Here is a 24,838-nt window from a genome sequence, read left to right on the forward strand (position 1 = left end):
GACAAAGAACTCAGACATGCAAGAGGACAGTAAATATGGAATATTTGTCATATTTGCGAGATGCACTTGTCCAGCCCTTGAAAGACTTCGGAGCAGATGGTGTACAACAAGCTATAACATTTATGGATTCTTACTGCTTGATGAAAGAAGATGTTGAAAATATCATGGAAATAAGCACGTGGGGAGGCAAACCCAGTCCTTTTTCAAAGCTGGATCCCAAGGTAAAATTGACCAGTGAATTTTTTTGTTTTCTTCCATATCTTAAAAAAAACAATCCTGGAATAATTGCTATAGTATGGAAATGCTTTGGAAAGGTTGAAGTTGGTGCACCAGTTTCACCATAATTGATAGCAGGCTTTGTGAATCAGCTGTCAAACACCACTAAAAATTCAGGGCTAAGTCCTAAAAGATAATCAGGCTCTGCTTCACTCAGGAGTCTTACTCTTCCTGTTCTTGTTGTAAAGGATTACTGGGAGTCAGTTGTGTCCTGGATATAGAAGCAGAATGCAGAAAGGACAGAGAAAGATGGTATCTTTGTACAAGCAAGCTCTGGCTGCAAGATCTTTGTCCTTCAGGCACAGCCCTGCCTTTCTTACCATCCTGCAAAGGAGGAGGGACACATGGCTGCCTTTGTTAGAGAGCAGGCCCTGCATTCAGAGGCTGCCTTGCAGCTTGCACCTTTCCCAGTCCTGTTAGACAGATCTGCCAGACCTGGCTGCTTTGTGTGCTGCTCCTCCAGTGTCCAGCTACTGCATTCCAGTGCTTGGGACCCTCACCTGGTACAAGGTGAGCTTAAGCTCATGTTGCTTTTACGGACTAGGCAGATGTGGTCTGAACCATGATCCCTCATCCAGGTCAGGTGCTCACAGAAAGAGAAGAACCTACTGGTAACTAAACCTACACTACCATCAGGTGTTTCCCTTAGTCTGAATATGCTGCTTAGTCTGGCAAGTGTACAGTGCTGCTGAAGTCTGATGTGACTGTGCTGAAATTATTGCAGGCCGAAGCAATAGGCATCTGAAGATGCACACATTATTGAGGATTATGTGGGACTTGTTTAAAATGAGCCTTCACCATACAGTTCTTAAATGCTTTGTGTCCTTTTGAGAGAGTGTTGTCTTCTACGTATTTTTGGTCACATCTTTCCAGAGGAAAGTTGATGTGGAATCTCTCAGTAAGTCGATTAGCTAACAGTCTACGGTTCCTAAACTGATACTCAGTTTCCTTCCTTCCACCCTGGCAGGTCAAAGCAGCTTTTACTCGTGCCTACAACAAAGAGGCACATCTGACTCCGTACTCACTTAGTTCTGTCAAGGCATCTAAAAGGCAGTCGGTATCTGCAGCGACCTTAGATCTGAGTGAAGACTTGAATGTGGAAGAGATCCAGTCTGATGAGGATGAGCAGGATACTGTTGACAGTGATGCAATGATTAAGGTGATTTAATTTCCTAAGTATTAAACCACCCCACTGAAGTGTTGGGGCTTTTAGTGTTGTTTGTTTTTAGTTATCTTTCTGTGACTTTTAACACCACCTTAATGAATTACGAAAAACAGTCGTAGTAGGTATTAAATAATTTCTCAACTTTTAAATTTTTAACTGGTGGTAATGTGTAAAAGTCTAAGTTACTTCGATCCATGCTCTTATATTGGACCAAAGTGAGACATCTAAATCTATGAGTTCCACATCCAATTCTAAAATTTAGTAATATTTCAAGTGTTAATGAGGATGGTGCCAGTGGCCTATGCCTGTGGTTACTACAGATGACAATTCTAGTAATACCTTTGTAGATATCACCAAATAGGGAACTGTGGTGTAAGCCCTTAAGACTGAATATTGTAGTCTGTGCTCTCTGTGGCATTTAGAAACTTCACATCTGAAAGGGGAGGGAAAGAGATGGCTTTTTCCTTAACAGTGACTACATTTTGACTTAAAACTTTTGTCAGGTTGCAGCTGGATTTTAAACTGTCTATTTCTGTTTGTAGCAAAAAAAGGTGAAGTCTTCCAAGCTGCCAAAAAGAGAGAAAAATGAAGAAACAACAAAAAAAGAAGGAAAAAGAAAACAGAAAACTAGGCATTTAGAATAAAATCTTGCTTTGGACACAGCTTTGCTTATCTAACTTCTGCCAGGAACATGAAACAGATCCAGTGCTGCTGCTGGGAAAGTAGAACCAGTGCATTGAAAATGTTCCTCTTATAGAGGTGCTGTAGCTCTTGTGCTCTTATGCGATTACCTGCTGTGCTTACTCTTGACATGGTACATGTTACAAGCTATAACTGTCCTTGTGCAACAGCATCCAGGTGCATGAACATGCTGAAAATGTCATGCTAAGTTACCTGGCATTTCTGCTGAGTCTTCCTAGGACTTCACTGCTTTTTTTTTTTTTATATATAAATCCCCTGACATTATGTGGTGGAGTCTTGTAAATAGTACATGATGCAAAAACCCCATACATAAATGACCTATTTGTACATTACAGAAATTAAGCAGTATATAAAACTACAATAAAATGTTTCACAGGCCTCTTTTAAAGCTTTGGTTAAGTTCCTGGAGTGTTCTGTCCTGCTCTCCCACCTTTATTCCAGTTTTGTCTTTCCTTCACAGACATGGTGTGGCATTTTTCTTTCCTACAGCTTCCCTTTTGTTCAGTTAGAGACACAGAAAAGCAGTGAGGGATTTACTTCCAAAACTTGAGTAGCCTGTACTTGAACAAGTTATATCTTTAATCAAAACCAGAAAGGAATATTTAAAGAGTAAAAAATGTTTAATTAAAAATATTCAAAACAGTTCAGAACTGATACTGAAGAATAGAACAGTAGGGAGGTGGTTTTTCTTCCTGCCACTCACATTCTAAAGATGGCCCTGTGTTTTGTCTTTGGTGCAGATAAAATGCAGATTTTGTTTGTAATAATTATCAGTTTTATTACTATAATAAACTAAAGTACAAAATTTATCAAAAGCTAAATAGTTACAGATATCACAAAATAGAAGAGACATGGCTGTTATTAGGCCTTTCTGGGGAAGAGATGTGTGAAGTAGGGCTAGAGCTTTCCTTGCTGCTTTGCCAGCCAACACAAACCTGGAAATAAACAGAGGTGGTTAATTATTATTCTCAGATACACTGTGATAGCAGATCAGGAAAAATAAGATCAATTAAAACTTCCCCAAAAGAATTTTAATGCATTACTCTGACCTACAGGTGAGTTTTCACATATTTGCAATAGCAAATTTGCCCTGAACTTATTAACACTGAGGAACACTGTTACCTCATTTTTAGTTACCATTTAAAAAAACCCAAACCAACAAAGTCCTGGATCCAAGTCTTTGGTATAGAGGCATGCTCTTGTTCTTTGAAGTATAAGTATTTCAGGCCAATACTTGTTGCTGTTATCCTGGATAGATTCTGTTAAATAGGAAAGATCATGTAACATGCACTTTAGATTTGCTCCTTCCACTTAGTACCCCTCTTGCTTTCTCTCCCTCTCTCTCCCCATACTTAAACCCATGCTGGAAGATCTGGAGCATTTTAGATGATGCTGAGATCTTCAAACCATTCTTGGTGCTACTCAGGCACACCTGGTGTTCAGGAACATGTTCCAAACCAGAACAGCTTCTGGATGTTAATGTCGTCATAGGGGTAATCTGAGTTAAAGCCCAATTTAACAGGTTAACTGCAGTAGCAAAACCTACTGCTGTTTGCATGCCTGAGGGCAAATATGTGATAGAACTGGGTCCCAAGTAATTTGAGGCATTGACCCAGGCTGTAAGTTAAGATTCATTACTGGGAAAAACTTCCAGAGGCATCTAGAATGAACCCTGTTAAGTAAAGACTACAGACTCAAGGACATACCTGAATTTACTGGTCCCCATCTTCTAGTTTGAGGTACTCTGTACAGTCATTTATTTTCTTAAGATCAACAATGTTAATCCGTTCAGAACACATGGGACACACATTTTCAGTCTGTAACATGCTGTTTTAAAGGAAGGGTAACTGGTCAAAAACTAACATTTTTCAAAGGAAGTTGGGCCTGAGGCAAAAAGCCTAGAGCAAGGTTCTGACCAGTGCTATGTAACAAGTGCAGGACTGAGCAATGGCTGCTTCTGTCTACATTGTCAACATTTGAGAACCACACTACACCAGGAAGGCTGCTGTTTGCAGCATTTAAATGTATAACAAAGGAGGTTTTAGCGTCAGAGATTCTGACATTGGAACAGAGCTATCCCATCCTGTTGTCACATGTGATTATGAGGGACAAGATATTTTTTGCTGTGTTAGTCTGTACCCAACTTTGTGTGCATTTTGTTTGTTTTGGTGATTGCTGGTGTTCCTGCCCCCATATCAGGCCTTTTTCTTGGACAGAGCTGAGAACTTACACAAGCTCACCATCCATCTTCATTACTGTTCCTGTTGGAGCCCTGCATCACTGGCCCAATTCTTTATCAATCCTATTGTTTTGGTCAACCTTGAAGCAATGTTCTGTGTCTTAGGTGCAACTTCTGAGTAAGGGTAATTCCTCTTTCACCCAGCCCAGCTGTAACATGTTTTTAGTACCAAATGATCCATTAGCTGCTGAAATATGAACAAACATGAGAATACTGCAATAGGAAAAAGAAAAAAATCTTAATTTACCTTTTGAATTCTGAGTAGAGGGCAGGAAAGTCACAGTGTGGGCAAACTGTCCAGTCATCACGTACCATGTGCCGACCCTGCACACAAAAACTGCAGGTAACAAAGGGGCAAGTGCTGCCTGGCTACAGAGAGCATTTACTTTTGGACCTGTTATGAAAAAGTCTCACCACCGGAGTTCTAAGATCTTGAATTAAAAGCCCCATGCATGTGTTACTGTAGTTTGATTACTGTGTAAATTCTGTAACTAGAAAAGGAGCTCTCAGAGATGCAGTGTTATAATTTGCATTCCTCTTCTAAAAATGGAAATCTAGGAATATACTGAATGACAGTATTTAAAATTCTTTTAGTTTGGCAATCCTAGAATGCTATCTGTAGATCTGTATCCAGAGCTGCACCTAAATCTGCGGGCATTTTTGGTGTTGTATATGACATACTAAAAATTCCCCCAAAGCCACAGCACCTGAGCTGAGTAGGTCACATTCAGCATTCAGTTTTATGAGCCTGCCTGGCCTTTGCGTCTTTACATTTTCTCTTTTTTGCTACAGTTTACTAGTTTACTTTCGATAGAAGGAATTTGTATGTACCTTTTCAATACTCTAAAAGCACAGCAGCACCTTGAACTGTACCAAGAGATTTATGTTCTAATACAATATGCAACAGCAGACTGTTTTGACATTGACTCTCATTAGATATTTGAAAATGCCACAGTCCTAATGTCTAGAAACACCTGTGACATAAACCATGGCCAAGATGGAGCCTAAATAAATATTGTGTAACATACATTAACATGTACATTATGTTTGGCTCATAAAGCTATATTTAAACCCCTTTGTTTTCCTGAAGGTATCAAAGTGTAACTGTCATCTTATTCTGCTAAACCAATAGAGCAAAAAGAGCCCCACACAATGGATATTAATTTTTTTGGTGAGACTTCTTTAGTTTTAATAAAGAATGTTAACTCTAACATTGATTTCCTGTTTCAAGTAAGTTCTCTCTTTTTCCCCTGCAATTTTAGTACAACATTTAACATGAACCCAGTAAAAATTGTGTTAGTTGCACAGTAGCTATACAGTAAATTCCACCAGGAATGTGTGCCACCCAAGAAACAAAAAGTGTTAGAACTTCTCATTTCTGTAAGGATGAGTATAAGAAATGCTGAGGTCACTGCCTGAACCATTAGTATTGCATGTACTTCAAAATTCCCCAAATCAGATTTTTGAAGTTTTGTTGTCTTTTTTTTTTTTTTTTTTTTTTTTTTTTTTGTTCAGTTGGTCAGTTTGCTTTTTTAATTTTAATTCTTGGTCGCTTAGGGGAGAAGAGCTGTGCACTCCACAAGCTCCTGTACATGGAAAAGGAAAAGGGGACTTCTGTTAGTTCTTTGAGCATTAGAGCCCCTGGGCAAATGGCTGAGCTGGGAAGGCATCAGCAGCACCAGCCTGTTCTCCCAAGTGCACCAACTGCACCAAATGCACGTGCTGGGGATTGCTGGTGCTGCACCTGCCTTCTTCAGAAGCTGAAGTCTCCCAGAATGACTTCCCGAATTTACTGGCACTCACAAGTGCCTGCTACTTGTAGGTGGCAAGTGAGGACGCTATGATAGTCAAAGACAAAAAGAAAATTGGCAACGGATTAGAAAAACCCATAAACGCATAAAAATCTCTAGCTTGGATCTACTAGCAAACTGAAGAAGTTCAAATGAACTTATTTTAGAAGGGAAAGCAGCTTTGCCTTTACTGTCACAGTGCAGAAAGCACAGCAGACACTCACAGTTGCAATGCAGTATGGAAGGTTGTTTTTACAGCTGGGACACAGAAGTTCACACTCTGGGAGCTGGAAGGCACAGTAGGGACAGGCTGTTGTTGGCTCTTCCCTCTCAGATGTGTCCCGACGTCTAAAATACAGATACAGCTGTGACTAAAATCCTCAAGGTGTTTGAACCTAACAAAGCTGTTTTATAAGGTATTTGATATTTATCAAGTGTCTTTCCTTTGAGTTACTTGCATAGCTTCCAGCTGCTAATTTACATTCTATCAGCTCCTTTCTTTTAACTGTCACCCAACTTTCATCACAATTATGTCAACTCCGAAATAGGTCAACTTCCATTTAATTAGAAGCACCACCACCTTTTAAAAGGTGTAACAGATCCTAATACTTTATAACACTTCAAAATTCAGGGTCTATATGTATTGACTATAAGGCTGTGGTTTCTTTGTTTCAGAGTTTTTTGGCAGGACTACAAAAACAGGAGTAACAAAAAACTGGCTTTCTGGTAGGATTATACAGCTTCTAACTGCCTCCAAAAGGGCTGTAAGAAGAGTTTCAGAGAAACATGATAAAAAACAGCATCCATAGAAGAAGCTAATTAAGCTGAGACTCTTCAAGTCCTGAAAATATGTAACTGATAGAAGGGGAATAAATAAAACATGGAGATGTTTAAAATCATAAATGAAACAGAAAAGGTAGATCTCTCCCAAGAGGAAAACTATGAGGCATCACCTTAAACTAGCTACAGACCAGTCCTAATACAATGGAACTTGTAGGAGTCAACTGTCATTAAATATTTACATGACTTTGGGCAGACCGATTGGATAAGCTCATGGAGAGCTTAGAGACTTTAGGTATTTAATAAAGAAATACCTAAACCACCCGTATGAGCTCATCAAGTCCTTGAGTCTTGGTTAGAGACTAGTAGAATAAATTACAAAAGTGTTACATATGTGTGCCCTGCTCTTCTACAATTACCTGTGCTTTCTCCTCTGGCAGAAAATATTGACTAGGATCAAAACAAAACTTCAGATAAGGAAGAAAATGTCAGGAATTCATATATTTTATTTGCCTTCCAATTCTTTTTTATCTTAGCCATTTAGCTGGCTAAATCATGGAAGAACACAATGCTGCTGCTGTAGTAGCCAACAGTTTGGCTGTGGATTCTCAACTAGAAACCAGCTAAACCTGTGTCACTGCACTTGTGTCTGTATGGAGAAGATGGAAAACGCTATTACTGGTTAGGAAGCCTTTAATTCTCAAAGAAGGGTGGGAAATGGTTCTTAGCCTTTCAAATATAAGACAGTGAAATAATATGAAAGCAGTCTACAGGCTTTTTGAGCAAAAACAGCATTGCAAATAAAGCCTTGAAATTCTGTGGATTTGATTAACATCACTCACCTGACCATTGTTTCAATTTTCTTTTTGTATTTTGGATCTATTTTACTCCGATACTCAGGTCTCATCAACATAGCAGCAAAACTGAAGGCTGAGTTTTTCAATCCTGCTCGATGACACTCAATCACAGCTGAAGTCAAAATTGGCACAATATCTGTAATAGAATGAAACAATGATGTCAAATATTTATTTACCAGTATTAATATTTAAAACCTTTGAGCTAATACAGCTAAAAAAGTATTGATTAAAAAAGACTATTTTTCTTCTTTGTCATGGTACACAGTTGCACAATTTGGGCCATTCCTGGAACCATATACAAGAAAAACATGATTTCACCGCTCACTGCCCCACACTGCTGAAGCTCAGCATAGCAGCAGGAATGTTCTAATTTTAACCACTTCTCCCAATCTGGTCTGCACTCTTTAAAGCCTACTTTTTAGTCTACATTTTCCATGTACCCAAAAATAATTTTTGGAAAAGATCAATTAAAATTTTGTGATTAAGTCCCAGAACCAGTGAGCTCATTACACACAGTCCAGTTGAGGCTGCTCAGTACTGCAGTAATGTGAGGACAGATTAAAGTTCTGGTGAGGATTCCACTCTGGAGGCTGTGTATGGACGAGCTGCCCAGAGGAAGATGCAAGCACACTGTAGTTACACTCTGCACAGGGGAGGATGAACCTTGCAGTGCAGTACTGACTAATGAGTTGCCCTGCAGAGCACAGCTCCTCTGTGGTCAGCACTTACGTGATGGGAACTTGCTGATGTTGTTGGCTACACGTATAAGCATCCGTGCTCCCTTCATGTGATCACCACGTTTCACGTGAATCTGGAATGCAGCAAAAAACCCCACATTTACTGCAGCCATTGGAGACTAATTCCTGCAGCCTGCTCTTGGCATTCATTCATTTTGCTGGGAGCTGCTTCATGAAACTGAGCAGAGTTGTACTACAGAATGGACCAGAGACCTCATCCTGGCTCTTCCCCAGTCTTTCTGGCTTTCAGCCCACCACCTGCAGCTCTTGCCTCACTGCTGGTGAGAGAGGGAGGCCAAAGCTGGCTGTAGGAATGGATATCCTGATGGGTATCCATGGGTTAACTAATAGAAATCATTGAGCCCCTGCTTAACTTAATTTATAGAAAAGCAGTGATCTACTTATGGATAATAACCTCAAATACAACAACAACAATAATAATAGTTGTACTAGTAACATAGTCTTTATAAACATGAATGCAAAACAAGAAGCCATATGTAATATTCAATTGTTCAGTATTTAAAAAAAGAATATGCTACTAAAAGAGGCAGAAACAACTATGGATTGTCCTCCTGAAGCTTGCTGTTAGCATGCACTTGGGTTCTGTGATACAATCTATATGACAATATAATTTATGTACACAGAGCGTCCATACATACAGTACATTAAATCAGACACTGTGCAACTTACACATAAATTCAATTTCCCAGTTCCTTACCTTCACTAAAATATAGCTATGTAGAATCATAAGGTTTGTAGCCATCTCAGAAGATATTTTAATCTTCTGGGTCTTTAACTCTGAATACATACTGAAAAGAACGTCACGTGCATTTCGATAGTTTCCTTAAGGAAAAAAACCCAACAATTAACAGTAAATTTAATTTTTCATAACAATATCTTTACTAATAACATATAGAGAAGCTGAAGTTATGTTGATCCTTTGATTAAAACCATTGCATGACAATTTCTTTGGAAAGCCACAAGCAGTTGCTTATCACAGTATCCTAAACAATATCAGCCAGGAAGTTAAAAAAAAGTTTACACTGGGAGAAGTAATCTAAACAGTAGCAAAATATATATGATGGCAATTTAATATAATGAACTTTAAAAGTGGAAAATGTTTTTAGAGCATTTAATTTTTTGTTGTTGTTGTTCTTCACTGTTAGATATTCAAAAGCTACTTTTTAAATGTTAATTTAGCATACTTTTACTTGATCATTTGCTTTGGCAATAACTTGCCTCTGCAACCAAACCAACCCAAAACCTGTCAAAGGATAGTTAAAATTTGAATGTTACTTCACTAGGTTATGCTGCTTCAAGGTTGCTATCGAGGATTGTCCTGAAACCACAGTATTTCATTAAAGTATTAATGTAGCTGAAATCAAGTAGTGTTTTGCAATTAGTCTATTAGTTGTTTTTTTCTTGTTTTGTTTTGCTGGTTGTTTTGGGACTTTTTGCATTATTAGAGGCTGAGAAAGTCATACTCTTCACAGCTGGAGGCATTTAAAGGAAATTCTAGTTACTTCAGCAAACATTTTCCATTGCCTGCCTGTATTTCTCTATCAGCAGATGTTTTTACAGAGCAATTTGTAATATTTTGTTATACACTACAATTGAATCAAACTGTGTAATTTATGTGAGACAGCTAAGTATCACTTCAGAATTAGTTGCTGGAAAACATCATTATTCTTTTATATTGTATTACTGACTCTCAGTATAATAAAGTCTTAAAATCATGTGATTACCTAAAAACAGCTTAATGGAAAACTCCACTAAAAATACCATACCCAAAGAAAATACCAAACAGTATGACTTAAATACAATTTCTGGATGGATTTTTAAGGAAAAAACAAACTATATTGGTGCAAATTTCACAATCAAGCTCACTGACATCTGCTGAAGGAAGAGGGGGCTGATGTAAAACTTCCTTTCCAGAAGAAACAGTTACTGCAAGATTGGTGCTTTTAATGAGACAAGCATTGTGTTTCTTATTACACTGTTGCAAAACACATTTATACTGCTAAGGAATATGAAACACTACCTTGGATACAAGTTTTCAGATTCAGATAAGCTAGTAAATATTTAAACCCTTGAGCCTTTGCATTTCCTGCTTACATAATTAGCACAAATGCATTATTTGCTACTATGATGGATTGGGAGATTTGCTTGCCAAGGGTTTCAGAGGTTTTTCCACTCCATAGCCGAATGCTGAGGAGCAGCTAGGAGAGCCCATGAATGCTAATTTGCCTGGGTTATTCCTGAGACTGCTATTTTTCCTTTACAGATTTTTCTTTAACATAACTGAAATGAAAAGCAAGCAGTGTTATGGTAGGGTTGTTGCTGTGGCTACAGAGGAGAGTAAATAATGAACGTGGCAGCTATTTTGCTTCTGGCCCTCTGTCTTATTTTTTTCTGTTTCTAACTTCAGCAACCCATTACAAAGGAAAACCAAGCTTAAAGTAAGCATAATTCTGGTCCTTCAACAGAATTCAATTCCTCTGCCCATTCTCCACTGATAAAAGTCAGGTGCTAAGACTAAAGGTTCAGAACTAAATCAGAAACCATATGTAGAAATGGCAATTCTATGACTTGTAACAGAAAGGTAAAGTCACAGCCTATCTTAATCACTATGTTTACTTGAATGTAATACTTGAATGTAATAGTGAACACAGATATTTTCCACAAGTTTCCTTTCTTCCCGATACTTAATATACAGGTGAGAGTCCACAGGTTCTCCCTACTTTCTGTGGAGGCCCAGGGGCCTGGGTTGTCATGCCTCAGCCCTGGAGGGGCAAAAGCAAACGGGAAGAGACTCCCCTCTGTACTAGAGTGAGAAAAGGCCTCCCTCCCATGGACCATTCCATACACATGTAAATAGTTCTCAAGGTCCAGTGTTCTACTGGTTCACCAAGTTGATGTAATCCCTGTTCCATACCCATTTGCCTTTTATGATTAATCCCACAAATGTTCTCCCTTCCTGATTCCTACTGGCCCCAGTTTACTGCACTGCCCCACCCCCATTACCCTCTTGGTTTCCCTGGTCCCTAGCCACGCCTTTGTGCCATGTTCCCTTGTTCCAGTTGGACCCTGACCCTCAGCTCCGCCCCTGTCACCCTGTATTTAATCCTGTGCCCTCAGCTCATTCTTGTCTTTGTCCCTGGGCCCCTTCAGACTTTAACCTTTTCAGATATCCACACAAGGAACCATCTCTCGCTCCTTTGTCCTTGCCAGTTGGTTCCATTGGTGGTGTGCTCTGGACCCTGAAGGTGCAGCTTGCATTCAGGGATTTGTTGTGGCACATGCCACAACAGTTTTCAAATTCAAAACTGAACTTGAATATATTTTGAAGCACTGATACAGGCCTTCTCTAAGTATAATCCTACACAATTAACAGCACCCTAAGTAGGGTACCTGAGGAGGCAGCATGAGGGATGCCATCACATCAGAGAAAACAGACTTACCTGAACACTGCTCCTCCCTGGCAATTATTATGGCAGTTCTGGCAGCCTCTCGGTACTGCTTTAGGGCCATGTACAAGCGGAACAGGTACTTGGCATCCTGAATGAAATCATACAAAAGCAATTAATACTGACCAAATACATAGCACTGTATTCCCTTTCTTGACTTGCTCATCCCACCACCACATTCTCCAAAGAAAGCAGACAAGCTTGCTTTGTGAGGAGCTCTTTGTATGAACACGCTTCAGCTATGCCAGAATCACCTGAAGGGTTTGGCTGTTGCCCAGGCACAGAACACCCATGCCGAGGGCCAGAGGGAGTCCTGGCAAGTGCTGGCCAAGCCCTGTCAGGAGGGACGCAAAAAGCCACAGACCACTATGCACATGGAGAGTTGTACATAAGGAAACCAAACAACTCCAGCTGTGTGGGCATTTATGGTGTCAAAAAAGCACCCAGGCACTCCTTTTAGAAATAGAAGTCTTGCCAGAAATGCTTAAATTGTGTAATGGACCTAGATGCAAACATTGCTTAGTGTGGATGCAGATGACAAAATCTGACCCCGAATGAATGTATTGTTCTGGAACCAGATGGTGGACATCCAAGACAGCTAAAATTTGAAAATTAGGGGACACCCAGCTAATAAGATGCAGAAAATTTATAATTTAAATTAAAATAAATTAAAATTTATAATTTTTAATTATCAGGTACTTTTGATAATTATTTAACTCAAGAATAGCAAATGTAGCAAACAGTTCACCAAAAAACTGGCAAACTAACAGGAGGCAAATTAGTGAAATAATTAAAAAATAAAACTAAAAAACAAGATGGCAGTATTGTAGAAAACAAATATGAGTTCTATTTTGGCAAGTGTATGCAAATTCTAGAAGACTGGTAAAAAAAAATACCAACGAGAGAAAGAAGAATTGGTCTTTTATAACAAATCAGAGTTGGTTTGGTTTTGAGAAAATCCTCAAGAGATAATGCCTAAAACACAAAATAAAATATAGGAATAGAAGAGAAAGAATAGAAGAAGTAAATATTAAAAATATTCTATTCATTGCTATTAAAGAAGTAGAAAAAAAAGCGCAATATAAAATGTCCTTGCTTATGCTGAAAGGGAAATATTAAGTGAAAAAAAATTGGGCGAGTGTCACTATTTTATATCATTAGCAGTGATTTCTAAAATGGGGTCAATAAAAAGTACATGATAATCTTACAACTAGTAAATTTCGATTAAGTTAAGTTAAATATTGTATATAATGGTATGGTTCCAATTTAAATGTAGAACGAAAAAAAAAAAAGAAGACAGTGACAACTTTACGGAGAGCTCAACAAAAAAATCCAAACCAAACAATTCTGCAATATTAGTAGTAAATCCAAACATTTTAAGTGTGTATACTATGTTAAAATGGTATAAAAATTACTACAACAATAATTATAATAATAAATGTTGTGTTATTCTCTGGAATATTGCGTGGGTTTTGTATGTAAGTCTCAGACAGCAAAAAAAAGCAAAAATTCAAGAGAGCAGAAATATTAAAAGATATAAAAAAAAATCTGTGTAAAGAAGATGACTGCAAAGATTAGCTTGAACTTGAGAAGCAAAGAAAAAATGACAAAATTCAAAAAAATCACAGAAATAAAAGAGAGAAAGAATTGCACATGGAAAGAAAAAAGAGAAGATAAAATCTTCTTTTTAACTTCAAATATGAGGAAAATCATTAAGTTACCAAAAGTAATTACTGTTAAACTAAGGATGGAGCAGAATTTTAAGTAACACATGATGAAAAGGTTGAACATCATAAGAATTGCAACTTAAGAATAATGAAATAGTTATCTGGATAATAAAGTAACTGCAACTACTTATATTAACACATTATTTATCCACTGTAAACTGCCTCAAAAAGCGCTATTCCCTTAGTGGGGTAATCCAAAAATTAGTAAAAATAGTAGGTTATGACATAATTCTTCCCAATTTCTGACATCACCGAATTGCCACAGATGGCCATTCCACTGATGATTAGCAGAAAGCAGCACTACTTCCCCATCCAGGCTACTTCTCTCCTCTCTCCTGCTACAGCAGGAAAGGATCCTGTCCCAGCATAGACAAGTGGTCTTATATGGTATTTTCCATGTTCCTAATTATATTTGACTTAAATAATACATTTTAAATACTTACCCCCCTCCCCCAAAAGGAAAAAAAGAAAAAAAAAAGAAAAAGTGAAAGTAATTCAAGAAAAATTAGTCCTATGTTTTACTTTCATACTCCTACCTTTAAAGTCAGTAAGTTAAAAAGCAGAAAATGCTGGAAAGTATTTTCTAATACAATACATTTCCTAAGGTCTTTGGAAAATTTATTATTGCAATCTGATTTAATGTTAGATATTCATATTTTTAGTTTAATTTTTCTTTTTAAAATGTATGTACTCAGAAAATATGCACACAGAAAACAGCAGAACCTTGCTAGTTAATGTTCCCTGAAAGAGCACACATGACAAATTAAGAATCTTTATATGTTGAAGTTAACAAACACAAGAGTTGACATAATCATACCTCTAAGAAATAGTTTATAATTAGTTAGACAATAGTCCAGCAAAATTTTGGTAAGCATAATAATTTTGATAATATGTCACTTCACTAAAATGCCACACAACTGTTGGTTGTGAAAGATTTTAAGCAATCAGCCTGCTGTCAGTGATGATCTGGTTTGAAGATCAATGCTTGAAATGATGAGCAAGTTTCTGCTGCATGGCAACTATTAAATTCACTCTTACTTTCAGCTTTACAAAAATGCCACAACATAGAAGCTTCTATTTTCTAAAAACAATAATATATTACTTGATAAGTTCAAGAACAGTCTCCATAGCATAATGAAGATAATGATTGTTTTTAAAGTAGTTTTTAAAGCAAATATGTATGATTTGATAAAGTAAAATTTTGTTACTCACTGAAAGGGACTATGGTAGATTGGATTAAAGCATTTGGAAGAACAAGAGAGAGCTTTTAAATAAGGAAAACAAATCTCTACACTGAAGTTCAAAACAGTGTTTAATAGAGCAGTAATGGCATTCAAAAATTTTCTACGTCTTTTCTGAAATGTGTAGAACCTCTTCACTATGGAGATCATACTGTAGCTCACTTCCCTTACTCAGTCCCATGGACTTTGAATGAGGCAGCTAGACTGCTGCTCTGAGAAAAGAGACTGGATGCTACAGTTTCTCTCCACCCAACTTTCAGCATAAATTAGTCTTGCCTACACTGATAGTGCATAGATTTTTCATTCAGTGCCTCCAACAGCTTAATTCCCTTTGGTTCTTGCAGTTGAATACTGTTTGTTTTGCTGTGTTCTGCTTCTCTCATAATTTTATTGAAGTTCACATTTCATATTAGAGGTAAACAGGTAAATAATAGCGAGATAGATGTTTGGTTTGGTTCTTCTTTTTTTTACCTTTTACAAACAAAAGCAAGTTTGCTTGGCCATCAAATGCCCAGTGTCTCTAAAAAGTCTAAAATCTCTAACCCTTAATCCATACAGAGAGAAGAGACAGAGTTTCTAATTTCCTAACAGAATTGCAAACCACAGCTGTAATATTAGGGGTGAAATCAACTTGTTGCACTGAGTCCGTCACTTCCATAATTACCAAACCTTATTGCCCTCAACAAGGTATAATTTATTCTTCCATGTCTATCATATTGCACCTGACTGTATTAACCATGACTTTGTATAAGATCCTAAATTCCTTGACCAAGCAATTGACTGCAGACTGTAACACCCTCACCTGAGTCTGGCTTTCACCACTTAGCTCACATTCCAGGTCTGCTGTAATGGGCAGTAAAATTTCAAGTAGTTCAGCCACTTAGTTCCATGAACTCAAACTCAAGTACAACTGAATGTACAACAAGCTCTCTTATCATCGAAGCCATTCAGAAATCAAAAAGGAGTTGCTAATTTTGAAAATATGTCCACAACATTTTATGCCTTAGACAGATTTTGAACTCAAGAACTATTGTAGCCTCGTCAACTTCTGATCTGCATGTCCTACTTTGTACCTTACTTTCTTCCACTGCAAAAGTCAGCTCCTGCATGAAGAGGTCAGTGCTCTAGCTTGTCTCGAGACATTCACATGCTGACTGTCCATCTGGGAAAGGCAACAGCCAGCTGGCAAACTGGCAACAACCAACAGCTAAGTTTTATCTATTATGCTCATTATGAGCATTAATTTGGACATCCTCTGTCCAACTACCTGCTTTCATAAGGATGACTGAAGAAAGATTATTATACCTAAGATAGTTGCTTCCTTCCTTATACATCTGAATCTGGAGTTACTGGGTGAATGACTCATGAAATGATCACACAAGTCTTGCTCCTTAATGAAAGCTGAAGCACAGTCTGTGCCTACTAAGAATTTTAGGACAAAGTAAGCTCAAAATATCTTGTAGCACAGAAATGTGACACAATAGCAGTGATAGAAATGCAATACCTGGGGCATGCCATCTCCCTCTCCCATAAGATAGTCAATCAGCTGATTTGTTAGGGCTTCATCTTTTGCCCGTCCCACCTATTAAAAAAAGACACAATAAATTATGATATGAAAGAAGGGAAAAATAACTTACTCAGAAGGAGTCTTTCCATAAAGCACTGAACCTAGATAGAATTAGAACATTATTTTTTTAGTTCTGTATGTTCAAACCAGATGATTCTTTGACACACAGCTTTGATATGCAGCAGTTCACATTCATTTTCTAATGTGTTAAGTTGGGATTTTTAGACATATTTATCTATCACCTTTACTGATACAGTTTTCCTTCTATTTGCAATCTGTTTAAACACACTCAAGTGATGCTGGGAAGATGTCACAATATTGAAGGTAAACTTTTTAAGAAGATGAAGAATTTTTTGTTTTATCAAAGTTCCTTACTGTTTCAATTGCCATTTCCATAGCCAAGTTATCTTCTGTGTTTGGACTTTGCAGGAAGTGTCTTAATGCCTAAGATGACACAGAAAAAACATTAAAACTGAGACATACAAAACTCATTTTTTCTAATTTTTATCAAGTTCTCTCTCTCTGCATTTTGATAAGACAGGTGGCACACTGAATGGTTATCTCAACTGTAGGGGTAGCAGCTGCTCTTACAGATACTCATGGAAGAAACAACTGAGACTTTGCCAAATTCTGGTGTACAACTTCACTAACTGTGGAAGATGTTCACAACAATATGATGAGAACAAATGAATGATTAATGTAATGTAATCACAATTTGATTAATGCCATCATTTTTTTAATGTCATGGAGCCCCCCCATGCCACAGTTGAAGGAGCTGTCATCTACAATGGCCATAATTTGCAAAAATCAGTCACAATATTTTGTTATGTTTTCAGTATGAAAAAGTCAAAACATTTATAAGCATCAGTTCACAGACTTGTAACTGATCAAAATCATGTCAATCAACATATTTCAATTAGCATATTTTCCTTTTTTAAAAAAGGCTTTCAGTTAGGGCATGCTACAGCAATTAAGTGAATTAGTTACTCTGTAACCAAGTCTCCACTGGTCAACCCAATGAAATGTAAATAAACTGCTGCTGCGGATCATGACATTCACAGATTCATTGCCAACAGTGTATCATTGATTCATCTCAAGCTTCTACTGCTATGGAAAATTTATGTGCATGGCAATGTATCATTCACAGAACATAGTCTAGGTAACTGTAAATAAATTGCTTACATTTTTTTTACCCTTTTAAAAAAAATATCAGTATGTCATCAGTTAAGGCACTTAAAATCTAAAATGAACTTTCCTGAAGACTTAATTTTGAACAGTTTTTATAAACATTAAGCTTTCACTGGCTTATCCCTTAAGTACTGACCCGTCCATATTGACCACACAGCAAGAAAAATTTCCCCGCCTGAAAATGTTTCTTTTCTGCTTCAAAATATAGTGCAATGCTCTGATAATCTTCATTGGTAGTACTTTCAGAACCTGCAACAGACAGATCTGAGTGATAGCAGGGTATCTGTATTAAATAAGATAAAGATCTTACCAAAGGAACATATTCCTATTCTACGTTGTTTTTCTACTGACGTTCAAAGAAAACCAAAGCCAGACAGACTCAAATTATGTCTTACACATTTTTTGCCATTTAATCAGACTAGATGCCAGACATTAGGATAATAACATATTGAAAAAATTGTTTCCACATGTTTTCACCATAATGGGATTTCTGCTTTTCACAGAATCACAGAATAATGGAATGATTTGGGTTTGATGGGATTTTAAAGATCATCTAGTTCCAAGCCCCCTTCCATGGGCAGGGACACCTTTTACTAGACCATCTTGCTCAGAGCTCCATCCAACCTGGCCTTGGTACCCTTCCAGGGATGGGACATCCAAAACTTCTCCGGGCAACCTTTCCCAGCACCTTATCACCCTCACAGTAAAGAAATTTTTCCTAATACCTAATCTAAATCTATCCTCCTTTAGTTTAAAACCCTCCCCCCACATCCTGTCACTACATTATCTTCTAAACAATCATAATGAAATGGCATTGCTATTACCTGATAATGAATATTTTCATCATGTCTTGGCAACAATAAAGTAGGGCAAGTGATTATGAGATTATCACCTGAATTGCTTTCACAGTTTCAGAATATGGAAGCATACATGTATGGTACAAAGCACGGCTACCAGGGCCAATGCAACCATGTGGTAGCAGAGAGTACTAGTTAAGTCTTCTAACCAAGACTCCATTCTGCTGTACACATGTAAAACAAAGACAGCCACTACTCCAAAGTTAGTTTTAAACTCCTTTTCTACCCACTTAGATTACAGTTTGAGACATCCTATTTTGGATAGAAGCAAGAAAGCGTAAGGAACTGTAGAACAATTGTGGCCACCTTGACAATCATCTGCAACCATACATCTCCAAGCTAACTGTTGCCAAGTTTTTATAACCTTCATAATAAGAAATCAATGTCTAAATAAAGAGATTAATTGAAAATATGAGAATTGGAAGATATATATGTGGAGCTGATAAGGCACTCTTCAAAGGTGCCTCACACAAATGGAAACTATAAAATTTGGTGCAAATTGACAAGGTGGACTCTTGACTGGCTTGATGGACTAAGATAAAAGTCAGCTTCTCAGTAAGGTCTCCTTTCTGTCTCTCACTGAGACAAGAGGAGGTCACAAAGGGTCTTAAAGAGTAGAAAAGGAAAAAAAAGCGACATGTAAGAAAAGAGCTGGAACCAAGAGAAAAGGAAAAGGGAACAAAAATCAAGAACAGTACCAGTGAAATGCTCTGTTTTGTATCAAGGTCAAAGAAAGGCAAAGGGATTATCAACAGGCACATGAAAATAGTCTAGATAAATGTTTTATCTTTATGGATAAACAAAAAACCTGTAGGACAGGCAAAATTTGAAAACCAAGGAGATAGCAAAGCTGAAAGCAAAGTCTGGCTTGTTGGCCTGAAGTACACACATTGTTGCCAAATCTGAAAATGTGAAACAAAACTTAACACCCATTGTCTTATGATTTCAAACTGGTTAAAATCAACTAGAAGAACAGCAAAACATAATGTAAGCAAACTATGAGCCTGGAATACTCACTGATGATATCAGCATAAATCTCCATCTTGTTGTGTTGTTGAGCCAATGTGAAAGCTTCATTATTACATTTGGACAAAACCAGGAACTGGATAGCAGAACCATAGTCACCAAGCTGCAGAAAGAATCTAATCAGAATGACAAGTTAATACCTTATTATCAATTACCTGAATTAATACACCAAGTGTTTTAGGAATATAGTACATAACATATATACAAATATGACACACTTCTAATCTATATTATATCTTGATCGTTTTAACTGGGATCCTAAAATTAACTTAGTAAAAATAATACAGCATTGCAATTTTTTATTATTGTCTAAACTTATTACTTCAGATTAATATAATTTTAATCAGAAAAGTCAGTACCTGTTTAGTTGTCCAAATCTTAGAGAACTCAAATCATTTAACTGAATTATACAGTTACTAGCCAAGTACCAATAACCAGAGTCTACTATGTTAGCAAGCCTCATAAACTCCCAATAGATAAAGACTTCTTTTTAATCTGCATAACATGATTGTTACCTGGCAACCATCTTCGCTCCTTCAAGAGACTGTGTTTCTCTCACAATATTAACAGCCTTTTCAGGATTATTTAGGTGATCCAAATATAGTCGAATTACACTATCCCATTGTTTTGCATGTTCATAAGCTATCACAGCTTCTGTGTACCTGCAAAATCATGGTTCCACATCAGTTGTTTTAACTTTGTAAATAATTCTATATAATATGGTGTGAAGAAAACATAAAGTTTTTCTGTCAGATTACTTTGTGGCAACTTCCTTTCAGTTTGCATGTAATCATGCATTGCTCTGCATTTACTGTGGTTTTTTTATTTCATTTTCTCTTAGGAGAATGAAACGCAGAGGCAACAGAAAAATGTCTACCTCAATATTATTTTTGACCTACTCTGACAGCATCACTTTTGCTATATTCATCTCTTCCATATGAAATTCCTTGGGAGCAAGAGAACAATGAAAACCAAACGTGATATCTAGGTGTACAATTTTAAATATAACACCTCTTTTCTGTTCTGAAGACAAGAACAAGAGATTTCTCATTGTCTCACTATGCAATTGACACAAACATTATTTTCTGCTCTTATCAATGCAAACATTAAACTCTGGTGCCATTTTGTATTTTAAAGTAACATTATTCTGAAGCATGTTTGCTTGCAGGTAAGGACTAGGAAGAAGTACATTCTGTGATTAGATATAACCTATCTGCAGCTTTCACTTCAGCTGAGAACTTTGCATTACTCAATATTATACAAGTGCAGCCATTAGGGTGTACCAGTAATTTGATTCTAGACTCAAAAAATTTTTTCATGATTATTCTCCCTTTGACTGACCTTTAAAATCACAGATAAGGAGTTAGAAACAAACTTAACTTGAATACTCTGCTAAGTTGAATGACTTTAAAACCTTTGATGATTTTTGTTAGAAAGATATTAATGTTTAGACAGGAAAACAATTAATCAGAAACACATCTTTGATACCAGATGAATGTCCCTAGATTACGTTTCAAATCTTCAATGCACTAAGTATACTTAAGCTTACATATTTTAGAATCCATTCTCACAAGACTAATTCATGCAAAAGTTTCAGTTTGTGTTTTAATTTATTTTACAAAAACACTAATGTATAATAATAGCAATAACAGCAATGACATGCTTTGTATTAAAAAAGAGCATTCAAAGGTACCTGCCATCTGCTTCCTTGGCCTTTGCATATTGTAGGTGAATCTTTGGAGATGAAACCTGAGGAAGAAGTTCACCAACCTTTGCCCTAGAAAGATAATAGCTACTTAATAAATGCAGCTAGTTCCAAATTTTCTCCAGAAAAACTGTCATATTTATATCAACACTGAAAAGGAGTGTGATAGAAGAAACTGAACATAATGGATAAGCTTTGAGGTCATTTCAATATTTCCAAAAAGTTTTGCACTTTGTAAGAACTAGAAATTAGAGACTGCTTTAATGGGCCTTTCGGGACAAAGGATATGAGAGACTCAACAGAGGCTGACATTAAACCTCACCTCTCTGATTAAAAGATGGGCACTCTTCAAACTGAACCTCCCTCTGCAAGAGTAAACAAAGCTTGTACCTCTCGCCTCCCAAATCAAGGTTATCATTACATGCAAGCTACTCCCCTCAACCAAGTGCTCTCCTGGCTCATTTTGATGCTATTGACAATTCTTTGATAGAATAAAATTTTCATTTTTCAAATAAATGCATATAATATTCCAACCTAATCTTTAGAGCACTCATATGAAAGAACTGTCTGATCAGTTCCTAATGTGTGTGCATGTGCACACACCCACAAAGGACTTGAAACTGCAGGAAACTTTAAAAATAACACCAAAATAAAGGAAAAAAATTATTTCCCATTTACAGTAAGACTATATTAAACAAAATAATTTTCTGAGAAAACCTTTAAGCTTGAATTTGGAACAATAAAATCAATGAAACACAGTTAATGAGGCATTTGTGCTATTTTTTTTCAAACAGTACCCCAGCAAATCCTCTGAAATGTAACATTTCCCTGAAAGCTGTACTTACCAGTTTTTACACCGGATGTATACTGATGCTGCCTTGTCATAATATTGTCCCTTTTCATACAGCTGAGCAGCTTCTGAAAATTGCTACAATATCAGAAACCATTAAAATATTATTTCTAAATTAAGACCATCAATGAATTACTAACCTAGTGAAATCAGATATTCAACCTTAACTTTTATTAACTCTTCTGAGTACCTTCATATTCTCCAGAATAGCTCCACAGTCTCTTTTTAGTGACCTGCTGGGATGTTTAATGGCCTGGTTTACCCCTCGACGGATATCTCCCATTCGAATGGACATTTGAGCTACTCCAGCAAGGCAAATTTCATCATGTTCCTGGTACTAGCAATCAAATGAAAAGCAGTAACTATAGATTACACATTAGAAAACACGAGGTCACAAAAGTGACAGTAATCAAACATTGAAAAAAGCTAATGAAATATTACAGAATTCATAAAATTTAATTTAGACCTGAATTAAAAAACTGGAATTCAAATGAGTCTGAAACATGACAACTTAATGTATATTGTGACAGTACAATGCTATCATTACTAAAAACGAATTACCTTATTGTTTCCAGTGATTCCCTTCTCATAATGGGCCAGAGCATTAACATAATCACCCCTAAAAGAAAACTGGAAGTTATACAGACAAATATTTTTAACAGGAAGAGATGTTTGTCTTCCTACCACTATATGCATGCATCATGCATGTATCTGTCTAGATTTAGACACAACGACTGCACAGAAGATTGTGAGGTATGCAAGAGGTGGACAGTTCCACAGAATGTAATGGCTCTTCCTACGGACTTGATCAAACTCTTAGAGGAAATTCCATCTCTCAATTCTGTTGGACAGAGACCAATAAACCTCCCTTGAAATACAAAGAATGTATCTTCAAAATACACCTCAGTGGTTTCAGGTCTATTCCAGATTTTTCTGGAAGACAAATGAAGCTAACCTTTGAAATTATTTAGAATTTTTGTAACACAAAATCAAAGGCAATTTTTTTCCCTGGAGTATATTCACAACTCAAGTTAGATGCTTGAATTGCTTCAGCTGTGTCCATTCCCTCCTTTCTGTGACCAGCAAGTGTCCTCTCTCAATGCCAGGTGTACTGCCAGGGGGAGGGAGTTGTCTACAAATTAATTATTAATAGGGAAGTTTTCCCCCTTGACTTAGGTATTAAACAGACCAGGTTTTATCTGGGAAGAATTAACTATTAAACAGACTTTAAAATCATGTCAAATGGTAATACCTTCTTTCTTTCAGGGATTTGCAGCCTTGAAATTTGACAGACCTCTACCTAAATGATTTAAGAACATGAAGGCTTATAGATATTTAAAGAAAGACAGGCAAAAGGCATGGCTTTCATCCAATGAAAAAAGGTGTTAAATGATTTGGACCTTATTTTCCAAGCACTTGCCTGCACCAAAGTATTTATTTAGTAAATGATATTATACGTGGACCTGCCAGTGGCAAAGAACCTACATATACCAGAATTAGTGAAAAGGAACTATGATTTACTAACATGTCTCTAGCATGGAAGATTCCTTGCAAAACTCCTCTTCCTCATACTATAGCTCGAAGACCTCACTGAATCCTCTCTCAGCAATGCAGTCATCTGAAATATCTCAATTCTGTGTTCTTCTATTGAGCATGAGTATTGTTTTAATAGTCTTATACTACAGCCCTACAGGAGAACTTACATGAATTCAAGCTGCACTGCATATTCCTTTGATATGAAAGGGATTTGGTCTGGGGCCAGACGCTTAGCCAGCTGAAGTGCTCTGTCCCAGTGCTGCAAGTCTTTTCGCATCTATTAACAAAGAACAGTATATCAAATTTGGACTTCTATTCTGAACTGTAAATTATTCTAAATACAAATATTGAGTTAATATTCTAGAAAGATTCAGACAATTTGAGAGACATTCATCCTGAATGAAGGTCTGTTAGGCTGCAAATGGAAATGACAGGCCTGTCAGTCTCACTTCAGTGCCTGGTAAAATTATGGAAAAGATTATTCTGGGATTTACCGAGAAACACTTGAAGGACAACGCTGTCATTGGTCACAGCCAGCACAACTTCATGAGAGCAAAGTCATTCTTAACAAACTTAATTTCTTTTTATTATAAGATAACCTACCTAACTGATCAAAGACAATCAACTGATGTAATATTTTTTGGATTCAAAGTAAAGCTTTGAATATGGTCTCTTTAAGAGTATGTAAAATGTGAAGCCCACAGATGAATAAACACATCATGGGATGGGTGAGCAACTGGTTCACAAGTCAGGCACAGGTTTGCAGTGAATAGGGTGACATCAGACTGGGGACCTGCCGCTAGTAGGGTTCCATAGGACTCCATCCTTGGCTTGTGCTCTTCAGCAGCTTCATAAATGACTTGGACACAGGACCCAAAGGTATAATAAATAAGTTTGCTGATGATACTAAATTGGAAGGAACTCTTGACTCCCTCAAAGGCAGGGAGGCCCTACAGAGAAACCTTGACAAATTAGAGGACTGGGCACTCACCAACTGTATGAAGGGGAAGTGCTGGTCTCTGCACCTGGGACAGAGAAACCCTGGATATACAGACTGGGGAATGAGATGTTAGAAAGCAGCGCCATGGAAAGGTACCTGGGTGTTCTGGTCCACGACAAGCTGAACAT

At 37.1% G+C, this 24,838-nt stretch overlaps 2 protein-coding genes across 5 annotated transcripts in view; one reads left to right on the forward strand and one right to left on the reverse strand.

Moving 5' to 3' along the window:
* The window catches only part of RFC1 (replication factor C subunit 1), a 37,865-nt gene extending 35,334 nt beyond the window's left edge, over positions 1-2,531 (forward strand). For all 4 annotated transcript variants that reach the window (XM_058837123.1, XM_058837126.1, XM_058837124.1 and 1 more), the window contains 3 exons: positions 8-221; positions 1,244-1,435; positions 1,984-2,531. In XM_058837123.1, the coding sequence (XP_058693106.1) occupies positions 8-221; positions 1,244-1,435; positions 1,984-2,085 (508 nt within the window). In that variant the 3' untranslated portion in view covers positions 2,086-2,531. The remainder of the gene's footprint in view (positions 1-7; positions 222-1,243; positions 1,436-1,983) is intronic.
* A 130-nt stretch (positions 2,532-2,661) lies between these two features.
* Positions 2,662-24,838, reverse strand: part of WDR19 (WD repeat domain 19) — a 37,981-nt gene continuing 15,804 nt past the window's right edge. The window contains exons 19-35 of the mRNA XM_058837151.1: positions 23,878-23,987; positions 22,736-22,793; positions 22,365-22,511; positions 22,170-22,252; positions 21,313-21,396; positions 20,135-20,281; positions 19,611-19,735; positions 17,873-17,985; positions 16,924-16,992; positions 16,486-16,563; positions 12,008-12,104; positions 9,265-9,389; positions 8,539-8,620; positions 7,795-7,945; positions 6,397-6,520; positions 4,630-4,706; positions 2,662-3,970 (exon numbers count right to left, since the gene is read on the reverse strand). Coding sequence (XP_058693134.1) covers positions 3,856-3,970; positions 4,630-4,706; positions 6,397-6,520; positions 7,795-7,945; positions 8,539-8,620; positions 9,265-9,389; positions 12,008-12,104; positions 16,486-16,563; positions 16,924-16,992; positions 17,873-17,985; positions 19,611-19,735; positions 20,135-20,281; positions 21,313-21,396; positions 22,170-22,252; positions 22,365-22,511; positions 22,736-22,793; positions 23,878-23,987 — 1,785 coding nt within the window. The 3' untranslated portion in view covers positions 2,662-3,855. The remainder of the gene's footprint in view (positions 3,971-4,629; positions 4,707-6,396; positions 6,521-7,794; positions 7,946-8,538; positions 8,621-9,264; positions 9,390-12,007; positions 12,105-16,485; positions 16,564-16,923; positions 16,993-17,872; positions 17,986-19,610; positions 19,736-20,134; positions 20,282-21,312; positions 21,397-22,169; positions 22,253-22,364; positions 22,512-22,735; positions 22,794-23,877; positions 23,988-24,838) is intronic.

The sequence above is a fragment of the Poecile atricapillus genome, chromosome 4 (genome assembly GCF_030490865.1).
Source record: "Poecile atricapillus isolate bPoeAtr1 chromosome 4, bPoeAtr1.hap1, whole genome shotgun sequence".
NCBI lineage: Eukaryota > Metazoa > Chordata > Aves > Passeriformes > Paridae > Poecile > Poecile atricapillus.